This window comes from Diceros bicornis, chromosome 8, assembly GCF_020826845.1.
Source record: "Diceros bicornis minor isolate mBicDic1 chromosome 8, mDicBic1.mat.cur, whole genome shotgun sequence".
Lineage (NCBI taxonomy): Eukaryota > Metazoa > Chordata > Mammalia > Perissodactyla > Rhinocerotidae > Diceros > Diceros bicornis.
Genome location: NC_080747.1, coordinates 32,349,240 through 32,373,112, shown reverse-complemented (window position 1 = coordinate 32,373,112; position 23,873 = coordinate 32,349,240). Strand labels below are relative to the sequence as shown.

Below are 23,873 nucleotides of genomic sequence, written 5' to 3'. Positions count from 1 at the left end.
AGTGGAAAAAAGTAATTAGAGCTCTTTGGTTATACTTCAAAGTAAATAACAGCTTTTGTACTTTGACCTTTTAAAGCTAAAGTTCATTATGACAGCTTACTTCTGTGCAGGTTTAAGAGTATTTATTGCAAAAAAATTTTTTTTCATCTCTAGCTCTACTGATAGATTTATAACTAACCAAGTTGGGAACTTGTTGGTACAGGTAAAGGACTCTAAAAAATGCGTGATTTTTTGGAGTACTTGGCGAAGTCTGGTACTTTGTCTTGGCTTATGTATATTAAAATTGCATTTGGGCTGCCTGATAGGCAATGTTTCTCTCTAATAGTGTTGTAGTATTGTTAGTTATACCTTAGTGTAGGAAAATGCAAGAAGTCTTTTTTTGCTTACATGTAAAGAGCATCTTAAATTTCAAAACTTTTACTAGAAGAATGTCTTGGCATTCTAAATTTTTTCATCTGTGAATTAAAGTTAAAAAATTTCGTAGAGTTGTTATGTGGATTAAATGAGTTAATATTTTTAAAGTGCTTAAATCATTACCTGGCACAGAGTAAGTCCTGTTTAAGGGTTTGTTAAGTAAATAAAGGAAGCCCTGAATCAGGGCATTGGCAATGGAAATAAAGGGAAGAGGACAGCAGTATTTGGGAGATAGGTTAGGTGGGATGATTAGGTGGAGGGTCAGAGTGAGGAGGAAAAACAATGCCCATTTTTCTGTTTTGGGTGAACGGTGGTGCTATGCATTGAGGTGGGAAATGAAGAGAAGCAAGTCCCAGGATATTAAGAGCTTAGTTTTGGACATTATGAGTTGGAGGCACCTTTGGGGCATTTGGACAGAGTTGTATCTGGCAGACTATTGGCTACATGGATATGGAGCTCAGAGGAGGTCTAGAGTTGAGACACAAGATATAGGAGGTATCAGTGTGTATATAGGTGGTCCTGAGGTCGAGATGGGTGTGAGTTAGCTTGCGCAGTGTCGATATGTGGATCAGAAGTTTTTGACTTAGGGTTCATGGAGAGCCAATAATAGGCTTCAGGAAAACACCCCTAAAATGGCACACAAAGTTTGGTGTCTGTGTGTGGAGTGTTTTCTCACACCAATCAATTCTCTAGTTCTCTGACACCAGCTGGGTGTCCTACAGTTCAATTCAATTCTGACACTAACTATTTGGAGTTAGTGTGGACTCCACAAGTTAAGGGGCTCAGTTCCACAAGACTGCTCCCATTTCAGACACTGATTGCAAGTCCTGGGCCACCTGTACTGCCTGGCTCTAAATCAGGCTTCCCAGGACCCCCTCCTGAGGTTTATATTTTGCTAGAATGGCTCACAGAACTCAGGAAAACATGTTACTTACATTTACTGGTTTGTTATAAGGATACAACTCAGGAACAGCCAAATGGAAAGAAGAGATCCATAGGGCAAGATAAGGAGGTGTTTGCATAGAGCTTCCATGCCATCTTTGGGTGCACCACCCTCCCAGCAACTTGATGTGTTCACCAACCCAGAAGTTCTTCCAACAGCAAACATCACTTGTTCAAGTTTTTATAAACTCATCTCTAGCCCCCCTCAGAAGTGGGGCTCGGAGTTCCCAGTCACATGTTTGGCCTTTCTGGTGACTGGGTCCCCATCCTGAGGCTATGTTGGGGCCCCACTCCAAGTTATGTCATTAGCATAAACTCAGATGTGATCAAAAGGGGCTGATGATGAATAACAAAAGACACTCATCACTCTGGAAATTCTGAGGATTTTTAGGAACTCTGTGCTGGAAACCAGGGATAAAGACCAAATATATTTTTGTATTATACTATAGTGTGTTTTCTCATATTTCCATGGAAAATATTCATAGCTTTTGTCAGATGCACAAAGCATAAAAAACGACCCATATGGTTAGTGAAGAGACCACCCACCTTGTTTCCTTGGCACACATTTTGGCACACTTAATAGATAAGCAACTGTTATTGATAGCTTTCTACACTAGCACATGAGCTCTTGCAAGGATGGGGCCACAAGGATAGGGAACTGCTGTATAGTGCACATGGTACATTTTCTATAAATATTTGATGAATGATTAAGTACAAATAAACTTTATATTTCCAGTAAAAGAAAAATCAACTAGAATGTAAAGCTTACTGGTATGAAAACATCTTCTGTAGCCTTTTCTTCATAATTTTATATCTAAGCTACTGAACATTTAATGACAATGAATAAGGTAGCCTAGAGAAATATACAGTATTTATTATGTGGTAGTTCTATTTTTGATTTGAACTTAGTTCAGTGTTCATTCAAGTAGTTTAAATTTGATTTTTTAGATCAGAAGTCAGTTGTAAAAAGTTGACTTCTGGATGAATAAAAACCATAAGTACATTAGCCCTGGGTGAAAATGTCAAAGTGTTGAAATAAACCATTAGATCAGGTGTAAACAATTTCAGATGCTTCTGTTACGCCAGTTATGCAGGTATGAAGGAGAAGTTATTTTTTTAAACCTGAAGTAAATAATTATTTCCTTAGTAATGATTAGTAAATGATTGATTGCTGCTATCTTCTTCAGAGAAGTTCTTGAGGCCTGTGGTACACTTTGCTATATCATTAACATCGGTTATATATAGAGATATTTCTGATTTCTAAAAAAAGTGATTTGATTGGCTAAAAAAAATTTGAAGAAGAGGAAGTAGCCTACTAAAAGTGAAAGTATTTTGTTTTTTGTGGCCACAGTATTATAATATGACAAGAGAGTACACTATTACAAGGGTCAATTATAGAAGGTCAGCTTTAATAATTTGCCTCAGAAATAGTATACAATGTATTAATTTAATACGCTCTTAAAATTTCTTAAAAGGCAACAGGTAAAGTCATAGCAAAAAGTTAATCTCGATTAAAATTATTTTAATACACAATCTTTAAAAACAAGTCTACCATGAATTTCATTTTATATAATCAAGAATCTCTCTTTCTGGGCCCAGGTGTGAAGGTCAGTGACCTTAGGAATAACCACTCATGTGTTCAACTGATATTAATTAAGTGTTTATGTGCTTACCTGAGGTGTTGGCCCTATACTAGAGTTACACTGGTGAGTAAGACAGACAAGCCTGCTGTATGGAACTTACAGCAATGTATTCAAACTCAAATTTCTATGACTATCAAAAGTATCTCCTACTAATCAATTTAGGACCCACTTTAGGTGTTGCTTCTTTTGGGAAGCCATGCCTGAGGCTCTCTGTGTTAGGTGCTTCTGGTGCTTTTATAGTTTTGTGGTTACCTCTGTGTTAGCGCTGTTTTGCATTTAATTTGTTATGTACTAATGTGTTTCCCAGGTAGCTGCATGAGGGCATTTTCCTGTTTGTGTCCTAAGTCCCTGGCACAGTGCCTGCCTGTAAACACACAAGGATCAGATGTATCAGGAATAATGAGAAGGGAAAGGCCACATTGCTAATTATGGGGAATGGCTACTTTTGCGTAGATCCTTAGAAATACAGGAAAATTATGAGGGTCATAGTCAAGTGGAACACTATGAAAGAGATTTGGAGTCAGAAGACCAAGTTCCATTCTGGAGGTTTTTGGTGTGCTCCCTCTAATCCCCGCAGGAATCCTATGAGGCAGGTGGCATCATGAGGAAACTAAGGTGCAGAGAAGTTAAGTAATTCATCCCAAGTGTCTGGTAATAAGCAGCAAAACTGACAAAAAGCCTGTGTTTGTCTGACTTAATTCAACTTACTCATCTGTAAAATGGAGGTGTATCATTACTGTGTTTACCTCATAGAGTTATCAAGAGAGAGAAATCTGTGTCCAGTAGTTGTAAGTAAAAGCATGAAAAATTTACTTGTTATTATTAGCTATCTGTGCTAAATTTTGTTTTAACTTTTATGTGATTTTTGCCTGAATCTTTTGCCTTATTTGAACTGACCTGTTTGTTCAAGTAATAACTGTTGAAGAAAGTAAGAAGAGTTAATTACTGTTGGTTTCCCAAATAAAAATATCTATTTCTTGTAGAAGTGGAATTATTGGGACAAAGGGTATGCACATTTAAAATTTTGATAGGTTTTGCTGGATTATCCTCTGGAAAGATTATACCCATTTTTACTTTTATTATCAGTATAGTATGTGAGCATCTGTTTCCCCACATTTTTGAGAAATCTAGGCATTATCAATCTTGTAACACTTAGAGAAAAATAATTGTTTTAATTTATCCGCTTATTATTTGTGAAGTTGAGCATCGTTTATGTTTGTTGGTTATTTGCATTTCTTTTATATTTTGCTTACTAGTAGCTTTTATTCATTTATCTACTAGGTTATTTTTTATTGATTTGTAGGAACTCTTTTATATGTAACATGTCAATATTTTCAAATTAGTTGCTTATATTTTAACATTGTTTATGGCATATATTGTTTTATTTTTATGTAGTCAAATCTTTCTTTATGTATACTTTCTAGTCTTGATTTTCTGCTTAGAAGGCCTTTACATTGCCAAGTTTATAAAAGTAAATTTAAAATTTAGCTCCTTTTTCTCCTCATATACTCAGCAAGAATTATTCCATGCAGGTAAGAGTGGTATTTAAATCCATTATTTGGGAGTGTCATTAGCTACTAGACTTGTTCTTCTTCATTTTGTGAAATCTTTGAAGACCTGGAATACTAGACAGAGAATGTTAATTGAAGAGTAAGGTGAAGTCACACTATAAATTAAGGCCAAATTGGTGACCTTTGCATCTAGATATTTATACACAAGATGGCTGCTCACATTGGAGATAATCTTGAAAAGGTGTGAGTAGAGTGGCTTTCATTCTGATGAAAATTCCTTTCCAAAAGTTTAGAGTTTTAGTGTATATTGAGTTAGGTTAGGATGCCTTTTCTGCTGCCATCAGAGTATAAGGGCATGGGGAGTGTGTGAGAAAAGCGTAGAATAAAGGGAAAGGAAAAGAAAGGGGATGTGAATGGAAAGAATTACTTAGGAAAGAAAGAGTGTTAACAATGCTGAAGAGTGGCAGTGTGGTCCAGACAAAAATCAGACAGTGGAACGTTACCAACAATTCCATTTCCTGAATTATGTTTTGTTTTCTTTCTCTTTGTGGTTTTAAGCATTTGGGGACCTAAAACAGATTGAAAACCATCACTATCTTTAACCTGATTATTAATCCTCAGTTTTGGTATTTCCATATTGCCGGTGTCGGGGGTGTGTGTGTGAGTGAGTGTGTTTAAACAATCGCCACTGTTAGAATGAAGAACCGCTTGGTAATTTCAAGAGTGAAACTCCAATGTGAAACTCTCATTTCCTCCAGAAGCAATAAAGTAAGTACTTGTCAGCCTCAAACTCAATTCTTTGCAAGTTATACGGAAGACTGTGGCTTTCTTTATCATCCATCTCTTCCTTAGCACCTGACACTAATGTCCCAGTTTCACAGCAGAAGTATCCATTCCGTAAACAGTGTTTTTTAGAGTTAGATTTTATTAGGATGGATTTGTGATTTTTCTGTATTATGAAATTTACAAAAGAGCATATGAAACCAGGGAAGTCTTTAATTTTTTTTGAAAAATTTAACATGTCTGTGTACCTCATTTTTCTGCTGTTTATTGGTGTAGCCACAAAGTTAAAATGTATATGTGTGTTTGTGTAACACAGTTGTTTGGGACTTCTGGCATTTTAAAAGTATGACAGTTACTGCCATGGGACTTCTGGCATTTTAAAAGTATGACAGTTACTGCCAAGAGCTAGGAAATAATTGTTAAATTTCATGTACTTTACAAAGTACTTTCATAGACGTTTTCCTCATAACAATAGAGGTAGGTTGAAACAGGTAAGAAGGGTTGAAAACTCACTCAGGGTTATAACCATCAAGGATAGGAAGAGGGAAAATGGTACAACTGGTTCTTTGAACCCAGTTCTTTGGAATTTAGACCGTTAAGTTCTCATTATTCTGTATTCCTTATACCCTTGCTTGTGAGCAGAGATAATTGTAAATGGAGATGTTTCAGTGATTTGAAGGGATAAAAGTTCATAAATGAGGTGAAGGGAAGCTTTTTACTGAGCCAAAATAGTGATAGATGCATAATTAATCCTCATACAGTGTAGGTACTATTAGTCCCATTTTACTGATGAGAAAACAGACTTAGATAAATTAAAGTTGCCGAAGGCCACGCCGAGAGAAAGCACTAGAGCAGAGATTCAAACCAGTGCTTTCTAATTCTAAAGTCTGTTTCCTGTTCTCTACACCACAGTTTCTTCAAAGCTAAAATCTGAAAGGGTAGGGAAGAATATGTATGAAAAGGATAAGAAAAGTGAGTGATTTTGATTGTAAATTACATTGTAAATGTTTCAGTATGGTTAATTTGAATGCTGGTGGAAGGGTAGAGTAATTAAAAAGAATATTGTAATAAGCATCAAAATTTTTTCTTCAGAATTTGGAAAAATCATATAAAGGAAAATCACGTCAACGTTCTTAATTATTAAGGTCTTAAATAATCAGGGTTGTGAGAGTTATTCTCTCAAACTGGATTATAAATCCCATGGGCAAGAATTATATTGTTCAGCTTTTTGTCTTCTCCCCTCCTGTGCCTGGGATGATGGGATGAGTATGTGTATGCATGATCAATAAATACCTGTTACTTACCCCCGTTTAGTGACTGTGCTGTTGTTAACAAAAATTTCACTTTCTTAGTTTTGCCCTGTTTTTGGCCAGATTCTGAGAATTAATATTACTTTTCATTAGGCAAATTATTTTTATCTCAGGTAATTTTATCAGTTAACTTTTGCATATAAAAAGAATGCTGCTGCATATGTGGAACTGTATTGGTATGAAGAAATTACTTGGGGTAAATCAGTGTGTGTGTATAACTGTCCCTTTTTACAGTTGAAATTAGAATTTTGTGTAGTTAATGTTTATTTATGAATCCTCTTTTATGCTTTTAGGATATTCGGAAATTCTTTGGGGTTATACCAAGTGGAAAGAAACTTGCAAGTGAAACAGTAAAGAAGAATGAGAAAACAAAGTCTACTGAAGAAACTTTAAAAGCAAAGAAAGGAATAAAGGAAATCAAGGTCAATTTTCCAAATACAATTTAGAATTGTATGAAAGATTAACTCAGTTCCTAGACTTGATAGGACTCAAGGGAGCCTTGAGTAAATATATATTTCAACTCATTTAGCAGAGGAAGAAGGATAGTAATGAGGTATTACTTATTTCTAATTAATATACCTTACTGTATTCAAGCTTGGTGCTTTCCTGAAGTAGAGAGGGAACACTTTTAGTTGTTAGAACTTTGTGTTTTAAGACCAAATTTGCTCATAGATACATGAGCCCCTCTCCCCAGGTAAATGGTGTTGGACTTCTGGTGAGGGAGGGCTTTGGAGGAAAGCTTTATTTTTTCCCCTGTCCTCCTTGGGTCTTAGAGAAGTTAAGACAGTGTCACTGTGGAAAGCATGAAATGGCTGCAATAGTGTATCAGAGTTAATATTGTTCCACTTCATGTAAAATGTAAGAATTTTGCAATTCTACAGGTCTCTTTAACCACCACTCCATCCTTTATGTCCTAGTTGTCATATGTATCATATCTACATATGTTAATACTCCACATTCAGTGTAATAATTTTTGCTTTAAACAGACAAGTGTCTTTTAAAGAAATTAAAAGGAAAAACTGCTTTTTTATATTTACCTACTTATTTGCCATTTCTAGTGCTTTTCATTTCTTATTAAAGATCTTAATTTCCATCTAATATTTTCTTTAAACCTGAAGAATTTTCTTTAGCATTTCTTATAATGTAGGTCTGTTGGCAGTGAATTCTGTAAGTTTTTGTTTATCTAAAAATGTCTTTATTTTGCCTTCATTCTTGAAGGATATTTTTGCTGGATATGGACTTATGGATTGACGGTTTTTTGTTTCAGCGGTCTAAGGTGTTCTACGGTCTTTTGGCCTCCATTTTTTCTGGTGAGATGTTAGCAGTGATTCATATTGTTTTCTCTTGTATGTAATTAGTGTTTTTCTCATGCTTTCAAGATTTTTTTCTTTATCTTTGGTTTTCCACTTTGACTGTGGTGTGCCTAGGTGTGATTTTCTTGTGTTTATCCTGTTTAGGGTTTCTGAGCTTCTTGAATCTGTAAATTTATATCTTTCATCAAATTTGAGAACTTTTTGCCATTGTTTCTTCAAATATTTTGCCTCATTCTCTCTCTCCTCTTCTTCTGGGATTCCAATTATATACATATTAGAATTTTGATAGTGTCTTCACAGATCATTGAGGCTTGTTCCTTTTTGTCTTTTTTTTTCTGTACTTAAAAGATTAGATAATTTCTTTGTTACTATCTTCAAATTCATTGACTCATGTGTCATCTCCAGTTTGCTGTTAAGCCTATGGAGTGAATATTTATTTTAAATATTGTGTTTTTCAATTCTAGAGTTTCCATTTGGTTCCTTTTCATAGTTTGGATTTTTCTCCTTTATGTTCTTGAATGTAGTTATGATATGTGCTTTAAAATTCTTGTCTGTTAATTCTAAGATCTGAGTTATATCAGGATTTGTCTTTATTAAGTGCCTTTTCTGTTGAGTCTATGGCTCATGTATTAGTCAGCTTGGGCTACCATAACAAAATACTATAGACTGGGTGGCTTAAACAATAGAAATTTATTTTCTTCAAGTTCTGGAGGTTGGAAGTCTGTGATCAGGTTCCAGCTGATTCTGTTTCTGGTGAGAGCTCTCTTTCTGCCTTACAGCTGGCTGCCTTCTTGCTGTGTCCTCACATAGCCTTTCCTTGGTGTGATACATGGGGAGGGAGATTGCAAGTGAGCAAGATAGCGAGCGAGTGTGCATATGCGTGCACGCAAATGAGCTCTCTCGCTTCTCCTTATAAGGACACTAATTTTTTTTTTTTATTGTAAAATTTTTGTTTTACATTATTGTTTGTCAGTCATCATATAAGGACACTAATTTTTATCAGATCAAGGCTCCATCTTTATGACTGCATTTAACCTTAATTGCAGTCATGCATCACTTAATGATGGGATAAGTTCTGAGAAATGTGTCATTAGGTGATTTCGTCGTTGTATGAACATAATAGAATGTACTTACACAAACTTAGATGGTCTAGCCTACTACACATCTAAGCTATATGGTCCTAATCTTCTGGGACTGCTGTCTTATGTGTGGTCTGTCGTATATGTGGTCCATCGCTGACTGAAACGTCATCATGCCACGCATGACTGTACTTCCTTAGAGATTCTATCTCCAAATACAGCCACATGGGGGGTTAGAGGTTCAACATATGAATTTTGGGAGGACACAAAACCTTTAGTCCATAACATTCTGCCAGTGACCCCTCAAAATGCGTGTCCTTCTCACATGCAAAATATATTCATTCCGTCCTAACAGCCCCCAAAAATTTTAATTCATTGCAGCTCTAAAGTCTAAAGTCCAGTGTCTCATCTAAATATTATCTAAATCAGATACACGTGAGACTCAGATATGATTGATCTTGAGGCACAATTCCTCTCCATCTGGGAATCTGTGAAGCCAGACAAGGTGTGTGCTTTCAAAATACAGTGGTGGGAAAGGCATAGAATAGACATTCCCATTTCAAAAAGGAGAAATCAGAAGAAGGGGTGATGGGTCCTAGGCAAGTCCAAAACCTAGCAAGGCAAGTTCTATTCTATCGGGTCTTAAATCTTGAGAATAATCCTCTTTGGCTTGATGCCCTGCCTTCTGGACCCACTGGGGCAGTGGTCTCACCCCCATAGCTCTGCAGGGTGGTCCCGCCTTTCAGGCTTCTGGGCAGAGCCTGTCTGATCTGTTGAAACAAGAAATAAGGTAGCCCTGATCTCTAAATCGCCTTCAGGGTCATTCTTCCCTTTTCTTGGAGAATAGTGCATGTTTGTAGCCTAATAGCTCTATTGTCCTGTCTTGTAGAATCAAGAAGTCTGACAGCTTTCCTTCATTTTGTTCCCTTCATTTCAAACTGGCCATGTTCCTGCTTGAATAGTCCTATAATTTCTTTATGGAGTGATAGTCCAGCCACACTCTTGATGTTCTCTTCAGAGCGCACGTTCTCATTTTTTTGCACTATGGAAGGCTGAGAATTTTCCAAATCTTTAAGTTCTGGTTCCTTTTTGCTTAACAGTTCAGTTCATCTCTCTCCTCTTATATTTTACCATAAGCAGTCAGAGGACCCAGACCGTACCTTCCAACGTTTTGCTTAGAAATCTCCTCAGCTCTTTCATTGTTCCAATGTTCTATCTTTCACAAATACAATTTATATTTTTCACTGGGGCACAATTCAGCCAAGTTCTTTGCCATTGTGTAACAAGAATCACCTTTCCTGCAGTTTCTAATAACCTCATTTCTGTCTGAGACCATACCAGAATGGTCTTTAATGTTTATATTTCTACCAACATTCTCTTTATGATGATATATGTATTCTCTAAGATGATAGAGACTTTCTCTATAGCTCTCATCTTTTCTTCCCGAGACCTTGCCAGAATCGCCTTTAACATCCATATTTTTACCAAAGTCCCTTTGTAGCAGTCCAGGCTTTTTCTAGCATGCACCTCAAAACTCCTTCAACCTCTACCATTACCCAGTTCCAAAGCCACTTTCATATTTTAGGTATTTGTTACAGCAGCGCTCCACTTCTCAGTAAGAAAATCTGTGTTAGTCGGGTTTCTTCAGAGAAACAGTACCAATAGGAGATGTATGTATGAAATGTGATGTATAACTAAAAAATATAAACAATACCTTTTGCCTTGGTTTTATTTAGTTTTCCAACAGGCATTGGGTTGTGGTGGGCCCACAATCCCTTAGCTTTATTTCTGTCTCTGTCTGTCATTTTCAGGAAGCACTTGCCCTGTACTATCTGACATCCTTTTGCTCTTTGTTATATATAGGTTAGTGTTGAAAGTGGAGCTGAATAATACAGCTTTTTTTATAATTCTTTCTTTCCCATCTGAGGCAGTTATCATCTGACCTGTTCAGCCTAATCAGGGCATTATTGACATTTTGAGCTGGATAATTCTTTGTTATGAAGCACTGTCCTGTGCACTGTAGGATGTTGAGTAGCATTCCTGGTCTACTCATTAGATGCCAGTAATACCCCCTGCCCCTCACCTTCCCAGTTATGACAAGCAAAAATGTCTCCTGGGGGGCAAAATTTCTCCGAGTTGAGAATCACTGAGCCCAAGTCTAATGAGGAAAAAATGGCTAAGTTATATAGGCTTCTTGGTGTTCTAATTATACTGTGATGTTATAGGTAAATAGTTCTCTTGAAGATGATGACTTTAAACAGAAGCAACCAAATAAGAAAAAGAGGATCATCTATGATTCAGGTAATATTTCTCCTGAGAAGCTTTAAAGTTTAAAAATTATTTTATATCCCTTAGAACAGAGTTTTCCAAACTGGTATTCTGAGACACACAGCTCTCTGGGATGGTAATAGGTGCTGCGAGAAGAGGGCCCTATGCCCAAATAAAGTTGAAAACAATTTTATTATACTGCAGAATTTATCAGAGCCTAAATATGTTAATGTGTTAAGTATTTTTTCAGAAGGGACTAAAGTATATAGCATGTCTCAAACTTACTTTGAATGTTACATTTATTTTTTTTTAATTTTTATTTTTTTTGGTGAGGAAGGTCATCCCTGAGCTAATAACCCTTGCCAATCTTCCTCTTTTTCTGAGGAAGATTAGCCCTGAGCTAACATCTGTGCCCATCTTCCTCTATTTTGTACATGGGACACTGCCGCAGTATGGCTTGATGAGCAGTGTGTAGGTCTGTGCCCAGGATCCCAACCTGCGAACCCCGGGCTGCCGAAGTGAAGTGCGCATACTTAACCACCATGCCACCGGGCTGGCCCCAGTACATTTATTTTTTAAAATATTCATATTACCTTCTCTTCTGGCTGAGGTCCTTGGAAACTGAACTTAAAAAATGGTACCTTAGAATATTGCTTTAAAACAGATCTAAAATTTAATTTTTGTGCTTTTGATCTGGTCCTTTTTTATTGCATTTAAAATAGAGCAGACACAATTTAAAAACTTTTCTTTGAGTATACTTTTAAGATAGGGAATATAAATTTTTATGCATGCCTTTTATGGTATATTAAAATAATGGTAGAACTGCGAAAATTTTAGGTTTTGCTTTTGTGGAGAAGATCCATCTGGTGTGCATTCTTAAAATTAAAAATGTAACCTAAGGAAGCATTTATAGATTCTCAGGATTTTGACAGTGATAGTAAAGGTTCTGACTCAATTCTAAAAGTACTTGAGTGTTTATTGTGGGTCTTTTACTGCTGTATACTGTGAAGAATTTGAAAGAAGTACATATCCCCATTTCCCAGGAGTTTCCATCTTTTGGGAAACTGGAAGTTTAATTTTTTGACACAGTTTAGAACACTATGAGACAGGATTTATAAATGCATGATGAAGAGGAAGGACACTAAAGTTTATGAAACACCTGTTTTGTGCCAGGCATTGTGCTAGGTTCTTACACTTTCTCGTGATTTATATTTGAGTGCTCTGGGTGATTAGGCGATGGTAGACCCCCAAAGATGTCTATGCCCTAATTCTTAGAACCTGTGAATATGTTAGTTTACATGGCAAAGGGAAATTACAGTTGTAGGTGGGATTAGAGTTGCTAATCAGATGACCATAAAATAGAAAGATTATTGTGAATTATCTGGGTGGGCCCAAGGTAGTCACAAGGAAGAGGGTGGCAGAAGAAGAGAGAGAGAGATTGACTATGAAAGAAGGTCAGAGAGATGGCAGCATGAGAAGGACTTTGTGTGATGTTGCTTGCTTTGAAGATGGAGGAATGGGGCTCTGAGCCAAAGAATGCTGGCAGACGCTGGAAACTGGAAAAGGAAGAAAATGGATTCTTCCCTAGAGTATCCAGAAAGGAACACAGTCTTGCTGACACCTTGATTTTAGCCCAGTGAGATCCGTATCAGATTTCTAACCTCCAGAACTGTAAGATAATAAATTTGTGTTATTTTAAGCCACTAAGTTTATGGTGGTTTCTTACAGCAGCCATAGAAAACTAATACAAAGACTTAACGCTGGGTAGAAGTAACCTGCGAAGATCACAGAAGAGATCTGCCTCGAAAAGAGCCTTGAGGATTGGTTAACAATAACCACTTTAAAAACACACTGTATTATAATATTTCTTTTCAAAGTTTTGTTTTATTTTCCTCTCATGAACAGATTCAGAATCAGAGGAGACAGTGCAGGTAAAAAATGCCAAAAAGCAACCAGAAAAATTGCCATCGTCTTCTAAACCGGGTAAAATTCTGCGGCAGGATCCTGTTACATACATTTCAGAAACAGGTAAGGGTACTGAATGTTTAATGTTTTAGAGAGAAGCAGTGTGTGTTATGTTCTTATGCATCTCGTTGGTGTCTAAATGTCCCTCCTTCACTTTGAATTGAATTTCTATTGCCTTTTTCACTTTGTTGAATTATATTTATCAGGAGAAGGCTGTAACCACCTTTGGCATTTTCTCTGGGTTAAGGGCCAATTACGAGGGAATTGGACCTTGACTTTTTTTTTAAGCGCTCTATATTGAATCATGTAAGTCGAAGCTCTGTCTTGAATCATATATTAAAATATTATTGGGTTGTTTTAGAACTTTCTTATGTAAGTTTTTTATCTTGCATGCTAAAGTCATAATAATCTAGGCGTATAATGATTATTCATATTTGTGATTTATAATCTAGCACAGATGTGACCTGAATTCCTTATATTCTCTGGTGACTAAAGATTTTAGCATTGGCTTTTAAAAAAAGGATTGTTTTTATACTTAAATTTATTTCTGTTAGATCTGTTTTGAATGGTGGAAAAGCAAAAGACATTTATAAATTATTGTGCACTAATCTTAAGATTTCATAGTATAAATAATTGTTTCATAGATAGTATTCTTTTATGGTGAGGAGCCCTGAATTACATTGTCATCTTAGGGAAAAAACTCAAAAGGGTTCATTGTAAAAGCATTTTGATTCTAGCATTGTTAACTCCTAGAGGAGACCGTACCAGGAATAAAAGATCAGCTATATTAATCTTCAAACTTGCAGAGCCTGTCAAATTGATTCCTATATGGAAATGGTTGAAGGAGCCATGAGAGCATCTGATACCTCATTGATTTGTTCATATTGAAGAAAACCTCTGAAACCATTATTTTGCTCTGCTCCTTGTATTTCTAGTAAAGGGAACACATCTGGTTTGAGGAGATAGAGTAAAAGCCACATAATTATTTTGGCATGGCATGTTACAACTTACATTCAACAAGCATTTATTGAGTGTTTTTTATGTTCCAAATACTAGGTACTGGGGATACCAAAGATGGCTAAAGACCCCAAGTACTGTAGGTGTTGCCTGAGGCTGCAATATGCGATAGTTAGGGGGAGGGCTTGATGGAGAGGGTAAGATGTGATCTGGTCTTTGAAGAATGAGCAGGTGATGGAGGGGAAGAACATGTCAGGAATTATTTAAGGCACAGCATCCAGCACAAGACTCCATATGTTCGTAGGACACTGAAAAGATGGCTTGCCCACATAATGAGGAGTACTGGTAGGTAGATGAAGCCAGATTAGGGAAGACCTTGAAAACTAGCCAGATGAATTTAGCGTAGCAAGGGAAAGAGAACCATTAAAGTTTTTGAACAGAGTTGTGTTATGATGAAAATTGTATTTGAGGGTGATTGCTAGATTACTAGGTGGGATGGAGAGTAGAGAAACTATAATTAGGGAGGTCAAGGCATTTATAGTAATCTAGGAGTGAAGTAATGAGAGTCTTAAAATGTTAGCAATACTAAGGGACTGATCTATAGACATTTTGACAAATGAGTTACAGATTAGGTTTCTGGATTACCTATGAGCTTCATTCAGTGGGTACTATTATTTGGATAATCGGAGAGTTGGTGTTATTAGCATGCTTAAGATTCTTCTTTTTTTTTTTTTTTTTAAAAAACAGCTTTATTGAGATATAATTCACATACCATACAATTCACCTCTAAGTTTTTTCTTTTTTTGGTGAGGAAGATTAGCCCTGAGCTAACATCTATTGCCAGTCCTCTTTTTGCTGAGGAAGATTGGCCCTGGGCTAACATCCATGTCCATCTTCCTCTACTTTATATGTGGGATGCCGCCACAGCATGGCTTGATGAGCCTTGCGTAGGTCTGCATCTGGGATCCAAACCTGTGAACCCCGGGCCACTGAAGTGGAGCATGCGAACTTAACCACTCTGCCACCGGGCTGGCCCCTCACCTCTAAGTTTTAATGTTACTGGAATTTGCAGATAAAAGCCACGGTTTTTGGAGATAGGAGTAACAATAAAATTTTGCCTACATGTATGGGCCATTATTTGAGAGTATGAACATGGTACTCATGGTAGATAAATTGGTGAGTAAGTAGAGAATGAAAGAGGAAGGAAACTCCTCGTGTTGTAAAAGGAACCTGAGACTGGAAGGTCAGAAGCCCTGCCTGGAGGGTGCACCTTGTCTTCCCTTCTAACAGCTGTGCTAAAGCTCAGTGAGTCTGTCCCCCTTTCTCTAAAGCAGAAACACTAATTGCATAGGCTTGTTGCAAAGACTTAATGGGATAATGCATATGAAAGGGCCAGACCCAGTGCCTGACACATTTAATAATAAGTGGTCAAAAGGAAAATAGAAGAAGAAAAACAGGAAGCCCTGTGATGAGGTTTGTAGGTTCTCTGAGACATTTATTTGATAAAGTTGTTCAAATGATCAAAGACAAAATGTAAGTGCTGTGAACATATTATCTGTAAAATTTTTGATAAGCTGAGATAGTTCTTCATTATGGCAGGCGACAGATTCTTTAACCTTTTGTTCTGTTGCTAAATATCTACACAGGCACATTGTGCAAATGAACTCTTCCATTAAGAGGCCCCCTTCTTAGATCAGGCCACCTTTGTGAAGTTTTGAATAGGTGGGAGGGCTACTAAAAACAGTATGGTGATAGGTTTATTATGTAACTGAAGGTGGTGTGATCAAGCTTTCCAGTGACACCCTGAAAATGTCAAAGTTAGTGTGCAGGTGGCCATGGCCTTCAACTGTGGATCAAGGCTATCGTTATCTTGTGATTTTAGGTACACAGAAGGGTCAGACATTTTAAGCCTGATTACAGATTTTCCTTAACACGGGATTGTTTATTTCAGACCAGGTATTTTCAAATGTTATTTTCTGAAGAGATGTCCAGCATTTAATCTGAAATTTTTATGAGCATTAGGCAGTGTTTATGTCATTCTGCCAGTGGAATGTACACGTGAAAGTGAGCATTGTTCTTTGTTTTAGCTAAAAATCTTGGGGTACAATGTACCCATCTAATATGATGTTCAGTGTTACATAGTATTCTGGTTTTTCTTAGAATTGAGATATAAGAAAGAAGCTAGCTCTTTTCTTGCTTACTTTATCTTCTCATACTTTTTTATTCCTTGAAATGATAAGTGAATGGGAGGAAGATAAGCCCTTTTTCTTCCCTCCGTAAAAGAGAATGAAACTGTTAAAAGAAGTCTATGGTATAATTAGCATGATAAAATCATAAATATAATGAGTTTCAGAAAAAGAAAAGTGCAACTTATTGACGTTAATACACTAACTGGAAAAGTCTTGGTCGTAAAATAATTCTTTTATTATTCTTTACTTTTTTAAATCTAAAACTACAGTTTTTCAATACTAGGTCATGAATATATATTCACATTTTAAATATAAATATTTACATTATCAGTATAAGGTTAAATAAAATATTTATGGTAGTAATAGTTTAGAAATAAAAATTCTAACCTAAAATTGTATTGTTTATTTGGAGATTGGAGCTTCTTGTGGAAAAGGATTATGTGACATGATTTGGTTTTGAAAACCTTTTAGTTCCAAAAGAAACAATTAATTTTTGTTTCATTATTCTAGATTTTATCTTTTGTTTTATAAACCAACCTTTGTTTTTTTTGGTATTTTTCTTGCAGTGTAGCATGTGTAGTGTTTAAGAGCATGAGCTCTTGAGTCAGACTGCCTGGGTTAAATCTTTGTTTACCTTCCCTGTGTCTTAGTTTCCTCATTGGCAAAATGGGGATATTACTAGTACCTACGTCAGAGGCCTTTGTGATGATCAAATGAAATAATACTTGAAAAGTACTTAAAACAGGGTCTGGCCTGTGGTAAATGCTCAGTAAGTGTTAACTGTTATTATTATGTTTTGACTTTGTTGTCTACCTTCATCTGCCTTTAAAGACCATGCTAAAGACATTTTGCTTTTGTTTAAGTACTTAGGGCTTTCTGTTGATTATGTAACTGTGCTTTAAAAATTTAGAAACTGTATTTGACCCACTTATGTTATAAATGTTATGTTATCTGTGCTGCCCAGTATGGGAACTATTAGTTACATGTGGCTGTTGAGCACTTGAAATGTGATTAGCCCGAATTGAGAGTGTTGTTAGTGTAAAATACAGATTTCAAAGACTTAGTACAAAAAAAGTAAATTATTAATTTTTTGGTATTAATTACATGGTAATATTTGGATATATCGGGTTAAATAAAATATATTGTTAAAATTAATTTCACCTGTTTCTTTTTACTTTTTTAAATGTGGCTATGAGAAAATTTAAAATTACATATGTGGCTCACATTTTATTCCTCTTGCACAGTGCTTATAAACAATGAGAAGTATATTTAGGAAATAACCTTAATTTAGAAATTAACCTACTTCAAGTGCTTTTGTTTTTATTGTTGTACAATTCTTTAGGCTGTATTAGTATATTGATCTTTAGGCTTACCATTTAGCTTCATGATGTATTTTTCATCATCACTTTGATTAAAATATGTCTTCTGTTATTTATTGATTTTTGAAGTACTTTACACTAATCTCTCAAATTACAGGAAAAGGAAAAAATTGCTTATAAATATCTTCATAGCTAACTCTAGTAAAATGTTCTTGTAGATTGTTAAAAACTCAAATACTTGTTGTACTGGGTAAATATATTTACTTTTAGCTGTTTAATGAAATGGGAGACCTTGAGTTTTGTTTGGCAAAGATGACCTTTTGTTATGCAGTTTCATCAGGGGCTGGTGTTTGGTCAGAAATGTTGGGGGTTTTCCCTGTCTTGAGACTTGTTTATGACTAGTAATTTTAATTGAGCACATGATTCCAGAGGCAGTTAGTGCTCTTGAAGTTATAATTATTTTGGGAAGGTTAAATGGGGAAAAAATTGGGAATGTGATGTTCTCCAGGTTACCATGTAATATCAGTGACCTATGATTGGGAAAATAGTAGCGGAAAATATTACTGGGGATGTGTGTGTGTACCATTCTCTTTGCTAATTTTTAGAGACGTAGTTTCGTGTACCAGACAAATAGGAATAGGTGCCATATAGGATAGAGAGTTTTTCTTAGATGTTTTTAGGGAAACCTAGAGTGATGGAGACAAAAATTTCCTTAAAGTGAGAGGAAACTAAGAACTGTCTGTTATATTTCTGTGATTATACTTGTTCAAAAATTAATATTGATTTGTACACTAAGACTCTGTGTAAAAGAAACTAAGTTTAGCATTTTTGAGGATGAGTAAAGTATTTAGATTAATATTTTAAATTACCTAAGTAACACATTAACACATTCTCACTGAAAAAGAATTAAACAATTTAGATAAAAATGTTCTGTTCCCTCATCCATCCCTTTGCCTTACATAACTACATAAATAAAAAAAATATATACACACACATATGTACATCTATATAATACATGTATTTATTTGTTTGAGTGGCATCTTACTGTAAAATTTCTTCAGCTTGCTTTTTCATAACTTAATGTCTTCAGCTCCTTCCCTCCCTTCCTCCCTCCCTTCCTCCCTCCCTTTCTTCCCTCCCTTCCTTCCCTCCCTCCCCCCTTCCTTCCTTCCTTCCTTTCTCCCTCTCTTTTCTTGCCTCCCTCCTTCCCCTTCCTTCCTTCCTCCCTCCCTCCCTCTTTAAATACAGAAAGATCTCTATCTCATGTTTTTAAAACTTCTGCATAGAATTTAATAGTATGTATTTCATTTTTCTCATACTCTTATTTTAGATATTGGATTATTGATATGCACATACTTGTTTATACTTCATTGCAATATAATATATTTATCAATAAATAGGTAATTCACAATGAAGACTATGATCACTTAAAAGAGAACAGTATTTCTTGAGGTTAAGTGGCATTTTAAGAATGTGGTTTATCCATGTATATAATGAAGAATAGAGTGGGAGTTTCACTTTCTACTTATGGGCACAGTGCTTTTATGAGTGCCCCCCCTTCCCCCCCTTAGCATTTTCCATTTCCTTTTCCTTTTGACTCATTAATCTTGTGGATCAATGCACCACTAATACTTTTTTTTTTTAAACATATGCTATTATGAACTCAGCTCTTTCTTTTCCAGTTCTCAGGTCCAGAAAAGGAACTTTGCGCTTATCCTTATTTAATTTCTTTCTGAAATAAACTCTTACTATTTTTTTTTTTTTTGGTGAGGAAGATTGGCCCTGCACTAACATCCATTGCCAATCATCTTTTTGCTGAGGAAGATTAGCCCTGAGCTAACATCTGTGCCCATCTTCCTCCGTTTTTTGTATGTGGGACGTTGCCACAGCATGGCTTGATGAGTGGTGTGTAGGTCCGCGCCCGGGATCTGAACCTGTGAACCCCGGGCTGCTGAAGCAGAGTGTGGCAACTTAACTGGGCTGGCCCAGCTCTTATGTTTTTATCTTGTTAGATTCCAGGCTTTTGTATCCTGATTCTGTCATCTATTTCTTTTATTTTAAATCTGAATACTTTTATATGACAATATTAAATCCTCACTAATTTATTTATTCAGCAAACATGATGTGTTCACTATAGGTACACAACCGTGTACTGGGCAATCTATGAAATAGATAAAAGAGGGGTTGGCCCGGTGGCGCAAGTGATTAAGTGTGCGTGCTCTGCTGCGGCAGCCTGGGGTTTGCCAGGTCGGATCCTGGGCACGCACCGACGCATCGCTTGTCGAGCCATGCTGTGGCGGCGTCCCATGTAAAGTGGAGGAAGATGGGCATGGATGTTAGCTCAGGGCTGGTCTTCCTCAGCAAAAAGAGGAGGATTGGCAGATGTTAGCTCAGGGCCGATCTTCCTCACACACACAAAAAAAATAGATAAAAGAATAAAGCTTAGTCCTGTCTTCAAGGGCCTGAAGTCTATTGAGGAGATAAGCCTTTTATATAAAAATTATAAGCAAAAAATTAACAAACAGTGATAAAAATATCTTCCAAGGATATTCAGGCATGGGAGAAGTAACTTATTTTGGAGGTTCAAGAATCATTTCCTGGATGAGGGAGAAGTTTGAGATAAAGGTGAAAGGTTTTGGTAGGATTTAACGTGGCGATTTAGGTACTGTGTCTATTAGAAAGAGAGAATAATGTGGAAGTTTGCAAATCAGTATTGCTGTATCATATGCATTATTCATTACTTTCTAACTTATAGAAAGAGAAAATCTACTTAAAATTTTAAATTTATAAACTTTCACAGATTTGCACCAGATTAATACTACTTAGTATTATTTGTAGCTTGTATTTTCTTAATTACAGTATCTTCTCCATAGGAGTCTCTTTAATTGAAACCCCTGTGTTCAGAGTGAAAGGCAGAGAGAATTCTACCATAATGATGTTAAAATAAATTTTATCTTGCATACTACTGTAAACTTTTTTCAAAGCACTTTTTACTGAATTTATGGAATCGAATAGCATTCTTTATTATATGACTTATATTTCGTATCTATCTCATTTGATCTTCAAAACTACCTAATATTAGGGCTGACTTACTTTTAAGAAAACTTATTCTCAAAGAAGCAGTTTTCGGGGCGGCCCGGTGGCACAAGTGGTTAAGTGCGTGTGCTCTGCTGCGGCGGCCTGGCGTTCGCTGGTTCAGATCCCGGGCGCGCACTGACACACTGCTTGTCAGGCCATGCTCTGGTGGCGTCCCATGTAAAGTAGAGGAAGATGGGCATGGATGTTAGCCCAGGGCCAGTCTTCCTCAGCAAAAAAGAGGAGGATTGGCAGATGTTAGCTCAGGGCCGATCTTCCTCACAAAAAAAAAAGAAGCAGTTTTCAATCTAAGATTGCACAAAGCTTTACTGTGGAAGAATCCAGTAGTTCTTTGGATGTCCCTCATCTACTTATTTTTTCATATCATCTGATTTAATATCTTTTACAAATATGATAAACCTGTCTTTGTATTTCTTTCTGTATCATTAGTAAAATTGTTTAGTATTGAGTGACAAATAATTTCAAAATTACGTGATCCGTTATCAGCATCCTGGATATAGCTATTCAATTTCTTATGAACAGCTGTTCAATTACTTACAAATCTTAGTAACCACTGTTACTTTTCTTGTATTTCTTCATCTTGCCATAAATCATTGCTTCTCAATCAACGGTGATTTTGCCTCTCTGGGGACCCTTAGCAGTATCTGGAGACATTTTTGGTTCACAACTGGTGGGTGCTGTGGCATCTAGTTGGCAGAGGCCAGAGATGCTGCTAAACATCCTAGAGATGCACAAGAGAGCTCACTACAGCAGAGAATTATTTGGCTCAAGATGTCGATAATACAGAGATTAGGAACTCTGGCATAGCCTATCAGAAGAGAATTTGGTGGATGTCCAGACAACCCTTGTTTCTAGTATTCATCTCGTCTACTAGTCTGCTAACTCATAGAGTAAATGAGGGCTTAGGCCAGCGTAGTTTATTCTCAGTGAATCTCTGTCTGCTTCTGTTAAATATTCTCCTTTTGACCTGCTCTTGATATTATTGCACAGAATTGTCACCAAACCTTTCCTCTTCTATAGTTGTGTGGTTGGGGATCTGCCTTTCTCTTTTTGACAATTAGGACTCCATCTCTCCTCTTTAATCTTTAGGGACTTCTCTTGTTTTATGATGAATCCAAGGTCACTGATATTGCTCTAGCAGTTTTATCCACAAATTCCCATTGACTAAAACATCTTTATAAGAGCTAGAAGCTTTCTTATAATCTTTTTTGCCTAGTTTGTTCTTCAGTCCTCTTTCCTTAGTGCATATTATGAGACCTGAAAAAAATTAAGGGGCATATGGAGAGGGAGGATTGAAAAGGACACAGTGAATAATGAAGCACTAGAGTATCTGGAATGATTATTTGTGGTTCTGAAGCATCTTTGAAAAGACTGTTGTTTGTTCTAGTGACACATATTTTGCTGTCAGGTACTTGTGAAAATATGAGAAAAACAGGATTGTATTCCAGAATGCCAAGGAAGTAGGATTATGTTATAAAAATGTCATTAAGTACTAATAAAATAATATACAGGTGATTTATACTTGAATACTGAGATCAGCATTGTTACCTCCTCTCATGTGTGGGGAAATGGAATGTGAATGGAAGTGGGGAATCGCATTGCTGAATCACTCCCTTAACGCTTCTGGCCAGTCAGGTTTCCTTCTCTTACCTATTTCATGCCTTAGAATTGTAAGCAGCTCTGGGTGATGTACCTGTGGCCAATTGTCCAAGCCTCCCCCACACCCCACCCCCCTTTTTCTTCTTCTGTGAGATCCAGTGGAGATGGAGGATGGAGGAGAGTAAGTAGTAAAACGTTGCACTTTCTCCTCTTGTGTTATGTTCTTTTAGTAATTGAAACCAGCTGTAACTTTCCATGGACTGTTATTCCTGCTCTGGTGGGGTTGGGGATTCCACAGCTATGTGGTGGGTAACATCACAGCACAAGCCAGTACTTTTTCTCTTATTTGTCGTTACTCACCTACCTCACTAGACCTCACAAATTATAAGAGTTTTATTTTTAAAATGTAACTGACTCCATTTGATTCTAAAAGGATTATTGGTAATGATCATGAATTTCTAGTTTCTTGATTAAAGATTAGCAGTCTCACAAGTTTTATTTCATTATACTGAAGTATAGAATGTCTGAGTCACCACATAAATGGTGCAAAGATAGTATGTTTAGTTTTTCTTCCATCCACTTAATTACCAAATATTTATTGAAGACTTGGCATATGGCCTGAACCTTTGTCTACTTCCAAACCAAAATGACAATTTCGGTTTTTGACTCAAGGAAATATTGGAAAGGAACTTTGTAGAAAAAGGCTCTAGGGGCCAGCCCGGTGGCGCAAGCGGTTAAGTGCGTATGCTCGGCTGTGGCTGCCCAGGGTCCGCCAGTTCGGATCCCGGGTGCGCACCGATGCACCGCTTGTTAAGCCATGCTGTGGCGGCGTCCCATATAAAGTAGAGGAAGATGGCACACATATTAGCTCAGGGCTGGTCTTACTCAGCAAAAAAAAAAAAAAGAAAAAAAAAAAAGGCTCTAAATACTTTTAGTTTTTGACTTGTTGCTGCTAAATAAATTATTTTTAATCTCTGTAACTAGATCGCTCTAGCATGGTCTCCATTAATTTGGTTTCTGTGTGTTCTAGACCAAAGGAAAGAAAATTAGAATCCCAAACTCTCGGCAGTATGAACTCCAGAATTAGATTTTTTTCCTTCTTGGCTTGTAAATAGATTTTTATATGGACCTGCACATTACTTTGCTTCTCTTTCATTTCTTATCCTTCTGAATAAATGAACATATCTAACTCAGAGTGGCAAAACAATTTTCTCTGCCAGGCAATTCCTCTGCTGTATGTTGGATAATGCTAGTTTACTTGGTGATTGTTGTCACATTTGAGGTTATGTGGTATATAAATAAAAATAAATGGTGTTTTTATAAGGAGAAAGATATCCTGCAGGGAGATTCTGAGTGTTCAATTGCCCATGATTTTAAACTAGGTCTCAGAAATTTGACTTAGATCTATTTATCATTATCTTATTATAAGTTTCTGGGGAGAAGAGAACATAGTTTGCCTTTGGCTTCTGACAAGGCAGGAACAAA

General features: G+C 36.5%; 1 protein-coding gene across 3 annotated transcripts in view; it reads left to right on the top strand.

The window, feature by feature from the left end:
- Window positions 1-23,873, top strand: part of RFC1 (replication factor C subunit 1) — a 69,434-nt gene that overhangs the window by 4,567 nt on the left and 40,994 nt on the right. For all 3 annotated transcript variants that reach the window (XM_058546900.1, XM_058546899.1, XM_058546898.1), the window contains exons 2-4: window positions 6,897-7,025; window positions 11,221-11,296; window positions 13,169-13,291. In XM_058546900.1, the coding sequence (XP_058402883.1) occupies window positions 6,897-7,025; window positions 11,221-11,296; window positions 13,169-13,291 (328 nt within the window). The remainder of the gene's footprint in view (window positions 1-6,896; window positions 7,026-11,220; window positions 11,297-13,168; window positions 13,292-23,873) is intronic.